Here is a 14,897-nt window from a genome sequence, read left to right on the forward strand (position 1 = left end):
TATGAGGTGCACATTTGCGCTACAACTCACTCGCACGTGGGAAGCAATCTAGGGTCCCACTTCGCTCAAAAGCTTCTCGCACGTGGTTCCATTACCTGCCCAGCCGGTCACCTTAACTGGACTACATCTGTAAACCTTAATCTCAACATGCACCCGCGTCTATATAAAGTAAAGTCATCCTATTCCCATATCATCAAACTTTTAAAATTTAAACGGTCGAGATCACTTACAACTCTTCCTTCCTTGTCAAAGCAACTCCCACTCTCTCTCTCTCTCTTGCTTCTCTCTCTAGACTCGGGACTCCGTAATATTTTTATGTTTTTGTTTGCTGAAGGCGGAAGTTTTTGCCTTATTCTCTCTCAGTGTCAGATAGCTCGGGATTTTGGTTGAAGGATTTGTTGGTTAGTCTTTTTTTTTTCTTTTTCAGGTGGACTTTTTTGTATGCTTTTTCTTTTTTGAGTGATTGTGGTGGGCTGAGATGGAGAGAGATTTCTTGGGTTTGAACTCAAAGGAGCCGGTGGTTGTGGTGAAGGAGGAGACCAACAACGATGGCGGCAAAGACCCAGGTCCGTGATTTTCCGTTCACTCTTTTAGTCACAGAAAGTTTTCAGCTTTTCAATTTTATAAATTTGGAATTTTTGAGCTTTTCGTGTATGAATTATGTGTTATTTTCTAATTCAATTGGAGTTGAGCAATTTTAAGTTTACATGGGTGGTTGATTAAGTTTTTAGAATTGATTAAAGGATTCATTAGATATTGGTCCTAAAAAATCACGATTTCTAAACATAAACCTAGGTATAGTTAAAAATCCAACAAAAATTCAAAAGTCAAATAAACTGCCACATGAGAATATAAGTAACCTACTAATATAAATTATTTACAATTTTTGCCACAACCCACACTTGAAAATTAGTTTCAATCAAGGGCCTTAAAATCTAATTAATCATTCTGACGTTCTATTTATTTATTTTTAATTTCTACAACAATCTATTGCATTACTTTAAACGTCCCTACTTTACCTATATAAATAATATCGCCCTATAGTCTATTATTTACCTACAGTATATAAACAAAATATTCCCATATTTCTTCTGGCAATTTACCTATGATATATGCAAATAATATTCTCATGTTTTGTTGGCATTTTTCCTAAATTATGCAAGTAGGTAAATTATGCCAGTAGGTAAATTTCAATAATAGTAGGTAAATTATGCACACGTGATTTACCTACATTTTTTAGGTGAATCAAATATTTAGACTGTATATGTAAATAATTTATCTATAGTTGGTTCTTTTCTTTTTCTTTGTCCTAAAATTACTTTACCTACAATTTTTATCTCCTTTAATTTATATATTTTTACTTAAACAACAATTTTTTTTTATATATTTTAAAGTACAATAATTTACCTATATATAATATGGACACGTTGTAATGGTAAATTGGAATTCGAGAGCCAAACTAACCAACCAATCCCTACATTTATATGCAAAATATTATTTTTGTAAAATCATTAATTCTCCCTTACAATTTGCATAGAATTAATTGTGTGCATTACACATTCAATAAGGGTGTTTTAGGCATCCGAAAAAATTTAAATGGGTAAAGTCAAACATAATTAATGAATTTGCTTATGTGGAGTCTAGTCAATGGGTTTTATTTGAGCAAAAAATTTACGTCGGGTTTTATGTGGAGAAAATTGAGTTCCAGGAGCTAAAGTCATATTTTCAGTTGATTTAAATGGTTTAGTAGAAAGTACATAATGCTTGTTTATTATGGTTTGTCTATATTTGAATTTAGTTTACTTAACCTGCATCTGAATCTGTCTCCCCGTAGTTTAGATTAGATTAATTAGAATATTGCTCGATTAAAAAAAAAAAAACATGTGAACAATTTTATCTTTAAGATGTGATTGTTTATGGTGTTCAAAAATTTCCCAGCTGAGGTGCGCTGGTAATTTATCACATCCTGTCAGTTTCTTCTAGTATTGGTTTGTCCATGGTAGGATGTTTGCATAGCAGGAAACTTTGAATGCCGATAAATGAAGACTGAAATCTATTGAAGCTTATACGTAGGAGGTTCTTGTAACTTGGACTTTTGAACAATTTGTTTATTTGTTTGTGATGTTTAGGGTTTGGAAGAGGTGGAGGTGCTCATTCGCCGTTTCAAAACAAGGTCTCTGCAGTTCCTCATTTTATGTCCTTCAAAGCTGCTCAAGATGATAGGACTAAAAAGATGTTACCTGATTCCTTATTGTCTTCCGTCTCCGCGGATGCACTTGGCCCTTGTCAAAAACAAACTGCATATGAAGCTCAGGTATATGTTGTCGCCTTTGTTGGGTTAATTATGATGCCGTTCTCTTTTATTTTGCATATTTGACTTCCATATCGCCTTGAATAATTTGACTTATCGGGAATATTTAGGATCAAATTGCCTTCTGATATTGTTGTTGCCGTTTCCCTCGTTGGTTTGTGTTTTTTATTATCTAGGATTACTTCAATCACGATAGGCAAGGTGGGGCTCATTTTTCCCTGACAGCTTATCATATGCAACATGATGTGCATTCTGTGCACCGTCCTCATGATGCAAAGATGATTTCAGTTACCAGTCAAGGGATTTCTGTTCCAATGAGCAATCCTTACTTGAAGAATCACTTGGCTACAACTGGTCAGAATTTTTCCACCACTACCATGAAGCACCAAATATTTGGAGGAATTCCTGTTACGGCTCCACTTTCAGCTCTTCCCGTTGCAGGTGGTTCCATTGCTGGGATCACTGAACCATGGTAACTTTGATATTATGCTCGAGTCCTTGGTCGAAATTTCATAAAAACAACTGAATTCTGAGGTTTGTTAAAACATTCTTTGTAGGAACAATGTCAAGATCTCTGGGTCTCCTTCACAATTGACAATCTTTTATGCTGGTACTGTGAATGTCTATGATGATATCTCCCCTGAGAAGGTACCCTCCCTCACCCTCTAGGTCAAACACACAGACACGTTGCCAGCGCACACATGAAAACACGGGTTTTTCTTGTTAACCTTCTATTGGGTCATGTGAGCTCTAAAATTGTTTTGGGACATCTTTTCAGGCTCAGGCAATGATGCTTTTGGCCGGAAACAGTTGTTCTAACTCCTCTAATGCTGCACAACCCAAATCTCAAGTGCCTAGTGCGAAGTTGGCAGCGGAAGACGGTGTTCCTGTGAATCAGGCTACAAATATACACCCACCTGCTCTTTCTAGCCCCTTATCTGTTTCTTCACATTCTGGCGCCCAGTCAGCAAGTGGGTCCACAAGCACTGATGAACTAATGGCAGCTAGAACTTCCAGACGTCCAACCAGTCCTGTTAACAAAATGGAGGCTCCAAAAACAGCAAATGCAGCTGGATCTGTTGCCGCAACTTCTATGATTCCTTCTGGTATCAACATTTGCCTTTTTCTTTTCTTAATTGGACAATGTTTGCAATCTAAACTGGCATATGCTTTCCTGTACAGCTGTTCCACAGGCTCGCAAAGCATCCTTGGTTCGGTTTTTGGAGAAGCGCAAGGAAAGGTACTTTTTGTTCATTCCAACTATAATCTTTTGAGACTTAGGAATTGCTCACTGTCCATATATAAGAACATATGATTGTTACTTAGAATTGTCTATTTTTTCCGAGGAACAGCTAAACAACTGACCTAACTTCTTACCTCAAAATAGAAGTGAATAATAACATCCCGGGTTCCATCTTCGTCTGTGCAGGGTGATGAGTGCAGCACCATACAACTTCGACAAGAAATCACCAGAACACGGCACTCCAGAATCCGGCGGAGTGAATTTTGGCCAACAAGGAGAACAACGATGATGTTCGGTGCTAAAGCAGAAGGGATAATTATTTCAAAATTTGTGTAGTACGAGTGAAATATGTGAAGCACATTGTCATTGTTGGTAGAAAATAACAGTTATCCCGACTGTTTGAGAATTTAAGTTTAGTCTCAACAGTGTTGTTGTAGGGTTGTGGCCCCTTTTTATTTTGAATGCTAGTCGGATCCTTTTACCCGAATCCGACTGTATAATGTTGAACGAACAACTTTGTGTAATAATATTATATTTTATATACGATTTTTTATCTGCATGTTGCTATATTATTGATGCAGGATGTTATCATATAGCTCTGGTAACATCCTTCACGTATTGAGATCCTCTCCAGATCTCAAGATCTTTTAATCTTGGCCGTTAACATGGATCGCGCCTTCTGTGGTTGAGACAGAGAGAGACAGTTGGGACCATAATTGGTGGACATGGGTGGGTGGGTCCACAAAATAACTTGCAATACCGTCAAAGTTGAAGCCAATCAATCGTTGCTTTTGTAGTGACGTGACGTGGCGGGGTCTGTCTAGTTGTCGCCACCTACGCTGCGGGCGGAGTCGCTTTCTTCGCTGTTCACCAATTTAGCACACGCCCTCCACGTTTGGAAGAATTCATGAAATGATCATGACAGCTCTTTTCCGATGAGCCACCGGAAAATAATCATGCAGCTTCTCTAAAGATCAGCCTTTGCACATCACACGTTTATGGAACAGAAGAGGTTCCGACCACCTCTCCACCACCACCTTCCAAGAGAATCGAGAGGTCCTCAAATGTTCTTCAAAGAATCTTCTACCGACTTTCTGGTGGTCCACTCCGATTTTTATATAGATTCACCTCTATCCGTAAGTGAAAGACTTCAGGTTTAAACTCGTAAAGGACGAGTTTGATACCAAATTTATTTTGTATTTGATAGGAATTCTTTTTCTCGAAAGTTTGTTGACGGAGTTCCCATTGAAAAGAATTTGAAAGCCGCCTCTAACTACTATTCTTCCGTTTTTGTTTTATGTGAGAAATTGTTCTAGTTCCTAAAAGATGGAGATATTTACGCAAGAAGAGATCAATTGTTGGATAGTGACTAATTTGCATCGTGACATCTCGATTTAATAATGCAAGGACAGTTAAAACTAATTATACGATGGTGATATGATGATTAACTAATTAGGTTCGAATTATATTACAATATTGCTCGAATAAAAAGAGATTTATTTTATGAAAATCTACAAGAAACCCACCCAAAGCCTGCCTATTTCTGTCGCTGGATACATAATGTTACACTATACACGACTTTACATACTCCAGAAAGGAACGTCCTGGCTGGTGTTCTATAATTATCCCAACAAATGGTGCAATCAGCTTATGAGAGATGCTAAAAAACCCAAAAATTTACGACGAATTCTGGTTCAACTTGGGATGCGTAGCAGCGTAAATGGAAGAATTCGTATCGGGTTTTAAGTGGGAAAGAAGGTGTTGTATGTCCGGACGCAGACTTTCCGCAGCTCTTCCACAGAGAGCTAAAACCTCTGGTCTGGGCTTGCTGTTAGCCTGCACAGGACCTCCCTGCCCTTCATAGTGGACGATGTGATGGCTGAGTAACACAACGGGTTACGCATGGTTAGCTATCGTCAGGCACTACAACAACAGCTATATCAAACCACAAACGGAAAATTTGTTTGCTTCAAGTACAGAAAAGCACTTACAAGAAGTCAATTATATCTGCTATTTCTAATGGCTTGACTGGAATTGGAGGCTGTACATTCTTCCCGAAGACATCTACCATCATACTTAAAATCAATGACAGAGCCTGAAACGGTTTACAAAATGATTAACCACAAACAATTGAAACTTTGTTTATACATATTACTTGGACAAATTCAAAACGCATAAAAAATGATTAAAACCTTTGACGAAATTCTAATAAAAGCTCCCAATAAGTGAATTTCTGTACCTTACTGAAGAGGGCGTGCGCAGTGGCTAGTTTAGGGAGCAAGGGACCCATTATCCGGAATGCTATTCTCAACATTGCAACTGAAGTCACTGGCCTGAGATGTTTGATGATAAGATGGGTTCCTTCTAGCCACTCATGTGGGAGGTTACTGAAAAACGAATGAAGCAGGGCAACAATATTACCTGCAATCACAACATAGAGTTAGCTATAAACCCTCGGATCGGGAAGCTAAGCAAGGTTTAGCAGTAAATAACCATTGCATATATTGTAGCATACCAATGGCGGTCGAGGTATTGTCTTGAGCAGCCCATGTTGGATCCAACAAAGCATAACCGACAGCAGAGTCTACTTCTCCCATTGACCCTTTGCCATCAGTGAGCCACCATGTTTCTTTTATTATACGTGATGCCTCTAGATAGAGTTGCATATGAAAATCAGGAGGCAGTTGAGCCAGTAGAAGACCACACTGCTTGGATCAATAAGCAAGACAACTGTTGGCATGTATAACCACTTCGAGAAACAAAGTTAGATGCATTTATTCCTGACCCTGAAGCAGCTGACCTGCTCGTGCCCAAGGAATCTGTGCTTCCGCCCGAAGGGGATGTTGGTAAAACAGAGCCTTGCCCAACACCATTTGGAGCTCCGTGCAGGCCATTGCTGGATTGAATTAATGTTGGTTGTATATTGATGACAATCTGAACCAGTGATGATACAATCTGGGATGAAGATACAGGAAGAGAGAGCAGTTCAATGACTGCTGTTTCAAGAACCAGCTGAGTATATGTGCCTGGATCCTGAATTTGAAAGAATGCTTTTTGGCCATCAGAAACATTTGCTTGCCCAGACTGCGACGTTGGAGGAGTCTTGTTAGGTGGGGCACGCATTGAATTATTTAAAGCATCATTCGCTCCAGATTTTGAGTTGTTATGCAATGGAGGAATGACATTATTCACTAGTCCCAGTAAGAGAGTTGCAAAGTAATCGGCAGGTGGGCACATGGTGGAATTTGATAAATTCATATGCACCGGGAATGACTCAGAAAATGGGATCTGAAACAAACTTGGAGTTAATAAAGTAACTGGAGGATAATAGTACTCAATAGTCAATGCTGAATACCAAAAAAATAAAAAGGAGAGCAAAGTCTTTACCTTGTTGACTTCGAGTCCATTCAATATTCGGACAATGAGCTTTCCGGGAAGATGCCATAAAAATATGCAAGTATGTCACGAACAAATGTAAATCTTAAAGGGTGGTATTTAAGAAATGTAGAATACATGACCAGAATTCTTTCAGCTGAATCTATGGCATCATTTTCAATTAGTCTATAAATTATCAACGGAATGACTGGGAGCAAACGCCCTGCAATATCATCGAAGAAAGTAGGATACCTGCATAACATAAAAGACCATGTAAGTGAATAATGATATGCACTAACGATTCACAAAGTTTAGCTTCTCTGCATGATTCTTATCTTAGCTTAAAAACCATACTATATAGTCCCAACATCAAACCCCAAAAAAAAAAAAAAAAAAAAACGGAAGAAAAAGTTTATATATAACATGATGCAACCTGTCCTTCCAGGATAGATGATTCCCAAGGGCCTTTTGCAATTCAACTCGCTTAAAGGGTCCAGAGAAAAGCCAGTGTTCAGGGGGACCTCGATTCACACAATATAGTTTCACCCTCTGTTGAAGTTCTTGCCTATCAAGTAGACTAATCTGCATCACATATTAGTACATAATTGCATCAAGAATATATCTTGTATTGTAGTACATATCCAGATCAGTTTGTTTAATAGATAAAGTGCAATTCTCACATTAACCTTGTTCTTTTTAATTAGTTCATATATGCAAACAAGATTAGAAATTCTAAATAAAAAATAAAATAAAAAGTTGAAAGCACGTACCACGATATGCAAAGCATGGGGGTCATCGTCACGATCAATAAGTGCCAGGAGCAAAATATCCAAAGGGAGCAACTCATGGGTCCAAATATAAAAAGCTAGGTTTGCACAAGCTTTCAATAAAAGATCCTGAAAAAGAAATGAATGAAATGTCCGTAAAAACAACTCCACAGGCATGCAATACAGAGGATTGTGTCTGAAAAGCCTAAGAACAATTAACAGACCTGAAAAGAATGGCCATGCTGAAGTTCCAACTGAATGTGATGAAGCAGAACATCCACCATTGTATAAATATTAGATGTTACTTCCTCAGGAGAAAACTCTCTCAAGACACGTGCCTGAAACCATATAAGGAAGAAATTAAGCAACAGTTTCCTAGGCAATACAAAACGAAGTCCACCAAGACGTCCAGGTTCTAATAGCAATGGATAAATACTAATCATGGTTTTATTCATAATGCATTAAACTTACTAAGTTTACGCTGTTAATGTTTTCTGGGTGCCCTTGCATCAGGATCCATGCACCAGCACATAGATATTGTCGGTGTTGAGGAAAACTGTGACTGATATAGGTCATTACATATTTAGGATCAGCGGAAGGTGACAGAAGCTGGGTGCATTGGTTAATCACAGTGGTTTCGGCCTGCAAAAGAGGATCTTTCATCATTATGTTTATCTAAGAAATATTCATGATGGACAATGTTCCAAAACCAAGTCTGACAGGAGAAGTTAATAGTTTTAAGTACAGAAAATTCTAATCAATCCTGTAGGATAACAAAATCATCTTTATGAAAGGGGAAAAAAAAAGTCATGGCATCTGAAGTTTGACAGCAGGAAAAAAAAGATGTTACAGATGAACAAAACAGACACTACAAAATCAAAAAACATGGGAGCAACAACGAACCTGCTGCCATTCTTGAATTGCCAGGCCCCTTTTATCAATCCGTTGGATCAAAACATCACGTAGAAGAGAAGGGAAATAGCGTAGTGTTTTCTCTGACCATGTGTGATTACTAGTGGCTAATATCTGCTCTAACATGGTTTGAAGATAAAGCAGATGTTCAGCATCTGCAATTCCTCGTGTCTTAATGATGATTGCAAGAGTGACAACAGTTACTCGATTCAAAGTTTCTGTGAATTCAGTTGGACCCTGCCAAAGTTTAACAATACGTACAATTACATTTCAGTTTGTCTATGAAATTGAAACAAAAAAGGGTTGCTGTTTGGAAAATGCAGTATATACCTTCCCTTCTCTTTTCACCAAGAAAAAGTCTCTCAGAGACAGAATAAGATTCATACACAAGTTCTCAGCCAACCTAAATACACGATGGTCTCCACGTTTTGATTTTAGAGCAGAAACTATTTTCGTAACATCATACATCAAGGCTTTGCTTTTTCCTTGGTACCTATATGGAAGATGCGACAACTTATAAATTTTAACTTGCAGTGGCATTATATGGTAGATGAAAGAAATATAAAGTCAATATTTACAGCATCTGAAGCCAAGAGAGTCCTACCCTATCTTTGAAAATTATAATTAACTTGAAGGAAGTGTAATTTCAAGCATTTGGATAATACAAATAATCACCTGTAAAGTGGAAGCAAACGGTAATTCAACATTTCAAGCACTAAAAGAGTTACGCCTGGCTTGCTCAATACCGAGGGATTCCTTTGCGCCAAATGCTGAGATACAGAATAAATAAATAAATATCACAGTACAAGTTAATGAAACGCAAAAGGTTACAACAGTACTGTTTAAAAAATGGACAAGGAAATTAAATTTTAACAAACGACAAATGGTGCTTACTGTGACAAGGGAAAAAAAGAGGAAGGGTATTAACTACAAGTTAAGACGGCAAAGACTTATACAGAGTAACCAAATCAACATCATAGTTACACAAGTGTAGGTGAAGGTGAACGCCAAAGACGTATCTGGAAGACCGACCATACAGACTATCAACTTACGAGAAGGAAAAAGTCAACATGAAGCTTTAATACGTTCTATATGATTTAGCTTATCAGTAAAATGCTAATAATATAAGGTGGCAACAAGCCTAGTAGTAACATTTCAAGGAGTTATGCTACAGACTTGGGGTCAAATTTTGCGTGCTAAGGAAAAGGGCAAACCTCATAGCTTTTGATCTTTAAGTTAAGTGCCCTAGTGGGAGTAAGTTATTAAGATGCATGATCATTTGCGAGAAACATGAGAAACATTCAATCAGAGAAGCAATGAAAACCTTAGAGTTAAAAGAAAATTACATTGAAATGAGAACGAAATAATGACTGAGGTGCAATGAGCAGCAGCCTACAATATGTTTCAGCCATGGCAATACTAGGTACAACCTGCATTTAAAACATAAGAAAATATGTCAAAAGACAGTTCAAAAAGAGTAAATAATAGGTTGGTTGGTATATACAAAAAAATATTTTCTACTAAGAAGCCACTCTCAGATCAATGGTAAGAAGCCATAGCTTGAAGTATAAATTTCTTCTGATTATGCGCAAATCTCAAAATTAGAAATACTGTGATTTCTATCAAAGTGAACAAAAAAGATTCATGAACAGCTCCATAAGGTGCAAGATAAGTGTGTGTGTGTGTGTGTGTGTGTGAGAGAGAGAGAGAGAGAGAGAGAGAGAGAGAGAGTAGAGGGGGAGTGGCCAACTCCTTTATTTTCATTTTCCCCTTCCCCATCATTATACATGTAATCCATGTTCTTAGTTCTTACAGCCTGCAGCCTCTGGCTATCCGATATGGAAGGCATACATCAGTAAATGAACAAAAGTTTCAATTACCAACAAGTATATTTAACCAATTTAGGGCTACTTCCAAATCCTAGCTGAAAATAGCAATTTCCAAGAAAAATAAAAGATTACCTGCCCAGAAAATAAGGATTCTTCCATTTGATACGCCAGCTTTAAACATAGGTTCATTGAAAAGCCAGATAACAAGGACATCGGCAGTGGACATACTTCCCGCATAACCATTAGCCTCTCATTGGACTGTAAGTTTGTTCCTGGTAACGACTCTATAACCCCAGCAGAGGATAACCAATTGATCACAGTTTCACAAGCTGGCTGCGCCATGGTGTAAGACACAACCCAAAACATCCCAATTGACCTTTCATCCATATTCATATAATCCATCATTCGGTCCCCTGAAATAGAAACCAACAGATACAAGTTCACAAGATTTCCAGGAAAAATGTCCTATTATAGAACTTACTAAGTCATATAAGGCAATTTTATAACAATCGTTCTATGATTTCGTTGCCAGAAACTGTCAATTTGTAATACTTCTGGAGTGGAATGTACCTTTGCTCGCTGTCCTCCACCATTCATCTATTTGCTTTCCTTTCTGAAGCTGCTCATTATTCAGATATTCTCTAGTTGTTGTGTTCAACGACCAAATACGTAAATTCTGGCAACTGCTTATGAAGTCCAGCAGTATACTTTGAGGACTATTTGGATCTGAGCTCCTATCTTCTTTATGAAATGATAGGATCTTTCTTGTTGTCTCCACCTACAAGCAGTAAAGCCACAGGCTATAAATATGACATGATCAAGTCATATCAAATTATAGAGGAAGCACAAATCAAATTGACAGAAGTCATTCTTCGGGGACAAAGTGAAATAATGCCGACATTTAGTTAGTGCAGCTAAATAGACAAAGAAATTGCAAGAAGTGAGACAAATTATGTGACTTCATTAGAAAGACAACGGATTCTACTTTTCAAGGACAACCTTTCTAGCATCTTGATTTAGAGCATTCATCACATGTTCAACCCGAATAATTTGAGCAAGAAGCCAAGTGACGTGATTTGTCCTAAGAATTTGTTGATCACCCTCGTTAAGGCGTGAAACTAGCTTGTCCACAAAATCAACGAAATCAATACAGCCACTTTTTATAAGAAAATAGAATATATCCGAAAAGACAAGCCACTCTTGCCAGCAATTAATATCTGCAAGGAACAAGATATAAGCATTAGCTTACTAAAATATCAATCATTATACATGCAGCCAGAACCACAAAATAAAAGTAGGATAAAAGTTAAAAAAAAAAAAAAAAATTAGGATAAAAAATTATATAGAATTGTACTAAAAAAAAAAAACTATGTAAGAAGAAAAAGGAAGGTCTACAATATCCATAAGAAAGCCATACAGCTAAGAAAAGGCTAATCTTATTAATTAACAATGAAGATAATATTACCTGAATTGGTCAATTTCAATAGCTCAACAATTCTATCAATTGTTGCCTCGCAAATCATTTCAGAGATGAAAACAGCACCAGGAGTAGGTCCTTGAGAAGGAGACCTGTAGCAGGGGGCTACAAGCAGCACCCGTTTCCACCAGTCAGGTGATGGAGTAGTACAAAGAGCATGCCTTATGCAACGCAAAGCTCTCTCCCAATCCAAACTTCCCTTCGGAATTGAAGTTGCAAGGTCCTGCACCAGCAAAAGCAAAGCAATTCTAGATTATATCCCCTAAAAAAGATCCCTAAAGAAGTAGCATAGATACAGAAATTATGCTTGGTGGAGAATATCATTTCTTTTTACAGATATTACTAGTACATTATCATAAATCGAATGATACCAACTATTGTATAAACATGATATATACTGATATTCCCATGACAAATAACGAATTCTTAAATAAATTCATCACCTCTCCATGCAATGGTTCTCCAAGAACACTTGGATATGTGATTGGTGAATACCGCAAGGTTGCTACTGCTTCTCCTGAAACACTAGGAGTTGTCTGCGTGAAAATCCGATGAGTCCCAAAAGTAGGGCAATGTAGGTGTTGATCTAACATTTTCATGTGCATGGCCATCATATCTCGTCTCCTATGGATCTCCAAGATTAGAGTAAATAAGGCTTCATCATCAGGTATATTCTCCATAAATTGCAACCCACTTCGCAGTAATTCATAGAAGGGCACTCGGCATTTATCATCGTCAACCAAAAGCCAAATCACATCCAAACAGCTATGTAGCCATTCAATTAGCGCCTTTCCAGGTCTCCAGGATCTTACACTATCAGATTCATCAACCCCAAGTTGTTTTTGGTCCCAATTAACCAGCCAATTAAGCATATGGGAAAAGATGTTAGCATGAGTCACTGGTTTTAAATTAAATTCGATTCCAGTTAAAATGATCTTGCAGCACAGCTGACGAAGACTGCTTATGGCATTATCTCTTATAGATGAGTTGAACCTTGCCGTAGCCTGCTGTCCATTGGAGGCTATGTCAGATGATTTAACCGGTGACATAGATGATGGTTCAATAGCAGACTGGCTGGGGGAACCAATGCCATGCACTGAAGGTAATGGAGAGGCAGGACTTGAAGATTGGAAATTAGACGAGTTGGGGATTGCATTCAAAGATGGAAGCATACCGGACTGCGATGAAACAGCAGGCATTGCTTGACTACCTTGACCAACTGACATTTCTGCAGCAGAGACTGAAGAAAGAAGGGACGGCAAAAAAGTATCCCAGTTAATGTGACCTATAGTACACAAGCTCCTTAGAGCAAAGAGAAGAAACTCCGCCCGCGGCGCATGATTGCTGCATTGCACGACTAAAGATATAAGTACAGACTCTGTCACGACATTCAGTTGATCTTGGTCCTGAAACACACCAAACAACAGCATCAGAACTACTACCTTAAGGTAATAAAACTACTAACAACAATGATACATAAAACAGCTCGTTTCGAATTGTGCAACTCACAGGAAACTGGCTCTGCAGTTGTTCAAAATCCAGTAGGAACTGCTCGTTTCGAGGTGGAAGCTCCGATTAAGAGCAAGTACACGCTTCTGTGACTTGTTCCTGAAGAATCGACAACATTAACTTCTTCAAAGTGGTTTTTTTCCAACTCAAATTTTTTTCTTTGATGAGTATTATCATATCAACTGTACATTTTGAGCACTCAGAACCCAAAATTATAATCTCTAACAAAAAAAAGAACGTTAATTTAAATTAGTTCATATAATTCGAACTAATTACGCAGCCTAATTTAAATTAATTCATACCATTCGAACTAATTACGCAACAAACAGACACACTTACGGAAGTTCTCGAACTGAATCATCGGATTTTTGGCGGCTACTTCTCTGCGAAAAAGCATGAAAATTTCTTAATTTCAGATTTATTGAATAAAAAGTTAGAACAAAAAAATACAGAGCGAGTGCAAATTGTACTCACTCCTAAGTAGAGGTCGAAAAGATTGACAATTGCGGCGCGTGCTGGGTGGAACTGGTAAGCTCGCGAGGCAGCTGACGCCGAGGAGGATGGTCTCTGGTTTTGGTCCATTGCTTCAGTTCATGTCCAATCGGAGCTCCGGCGGAGATAATGGAAGAGCGAAGAAAGTGAGGCGGTGGCGGAGGAATCAGTTTTTTCAGGTAGGCGGAGGCGCTGCGGTTTTGTACTGGGCGAATAGTTATAGTGGGTATTTGCGTGTGGATACGGAGCCCCGAATAACATATACTACGCACAGAACGCGGTCAGTGGCGCTAAGAGCGCGGTCAGTGTAAAGGCTCCTTGCCAATAGCCAATTCAATCACGAATAATAACTGTGTTTAATGAATAGTAATTATCTACCCATAGTTATGATAATAGGTAATAAAATATTAGTACTTTTTATGTTTGAAAATAATAAAAAATAATTTTATTTTTAATTTCGGATATAATTTTTAACCGATCTTGTCACGTTCATGTGTCATTATACAAAAGTATAATTTTTGTGGATAGATTTCAATAAATTTTTAACAATTCTTTTGTGCGACGTGTCCTTCCATCTTTAAATTGTTGAAAATATTGAAATGTAGTGTAACTTTTTAAATATAATTTTCCTTGTGTAATTCTTAGATAAAATGAAGAAAATCTATTTAATGACCTAGTTTACCAAGACTATCTCCAACTCTTGGGTTAAAATCTAAAATTTTTAGCCCAAAAAATTTAGTTTTTAACCCATAAACAGTTTTTTTGCTCCAACCATTATTGATTAAAATTTTAACCCCAGATTATTAAAAAATGAATTTTAGGCTTTTTTTTTTCTTTCTTAAAGTGACTTTTTTTAAAAGAAAAAATTATGTAGACTATCCTAATTTAATTTTATGAACATTTTAACCTAAAAATATTTAGATTTCGACAACTATTGAAAAATCACTAACCGACACAATGAAACTTGTGAAACACTATGAAA

At 37.6% G+C, this 14,897-nt stretch overlaps 2 protein-coding genes across 3 annotated transcripts; one reads left to right on the top strand and one right to left on the bottom strand.

Moving 5' to 3' along the window:
- The first annotated feature begins 215 nt into the window (after positions 1 to 215).
- LOC125472070 (protein TIFY 6A-like) lies at positions 216 to 4,097 on the top strand. 2 transcript variants are annotated; one of them, XM_048573128.1, is made up of 7 exons: positions 216 to 304; positions 428 to 566; positions 2,130 to 2,314; positions 2,488 to 2,783; positions 2,869 to 2,959; positions 3,090 to 3,551; positions 3,741 to 4,097. In XM_048573128.1, the coding sequence occupies exons 2-7, from the start codon at positions 479 to 481 to the stop codon at positions 3,888 to 3,890; spliced, it is 1,272 nt and encodes a 423-aa protein (XP_048429085.1). In that variant the 5' UTR covers positions 216 to 304; positions 428 to 478; the 3' UTR covers positions 3,891 to 4,097. The 2 variants fall into 2 exon arrangements, with proteins under 2 accessions (XP_048429085.1, XP_048429086.1); XM_048573129.1 differs by having other exon boundaries at positions 218 to 566; positions 3,090 to 3,417; positions 3,494 to 3,551.
- An 869-nt stretch (positions 4,098 to 4,966) lies between these two features.
- Positions 4,967 to 14,133, bottom strand: LOC125472069 (mediator of RNA polymerase II transcription subunit 23-like). The gene is given in 24 exon segments (XM_048573127.1): positions 4,967 to 5,433; positions 5,546 to 5,649; positions 5,794 to 5,975; positions 6,070 to 6,259; positions 6,261 to 6,842; positions 6,942 to 6,997; positions 7,000 to 7,181; positions 7,363 to 7,511; positions 7,700 to 7,825; positions 7,921 to 8,034; positions 8,168 to 8,338; positions 8,600 to 8,845; positions 8,939 to 9,101; positions 9,284 to 9,378; positions 9,955 to 10,038; positions 10,570 to 10,850; positions 11,008 to 11,215; positions 11,437 to 11,654; positions 11,903 to 12,137; positions 12,358 to 13,320; positions 13,424 to 13,485; positions 13,488 to 13,522; positions 13,763 to 13,806; positions 13,898 to 14,133. Coding segments are annotated over 24 exon segments (4,800 nt in total). The 5' UTR covers positions 14,006 to 14,133; the 3' UTR covers positions 4,967 to 5,231.
- Between the last annotated feature and the right edge of the window lie 764 nt (positions 14,134 to 14,897).

Source organism: the organism of the source record quoted next, unplaced genomic scaffold (assembly GCF_019419815.1).
Source record: "Pyrus x bretschneideri cultivar Hongxiangsu unplaced genomic scaffold, Pyrus_bretschneideri_v1 Contig63, whole genome shotgun sequence".
In the NCBI taxonomy this organism is placed as follows: Eukaryota; Viridiplantae; Streptophyta; class Magnoliopsida; order Rosales; family Rosaceae; genus Pyrus; species Pyrus x bretschneideri.

Excerpts from the sequence above, each read along its gene's own strand:
- LOC125472070 (XM_048573128.1), top strand. The coding sequence starts at position 479 with ATGGAGAGAGATTTCTTGGGTTTGAACTCAAAGGAGCCGGTGGTTGTG. Across the intron at positions 2,315-2,487 it reads AAACTGCATATGAAGCTCAG|GATTACTTCAATCACGATAG; the intron begins GTATATGTTGTC and ends TTTATTATCTAG. Across the intron at positions 2,784-2,868 it reads GCTGGGATCACTGAACCATG|GAACAATGTCAAGATCTCTG; the intron begins GTAACTTTGATA and ends CATTCTTTGTAG.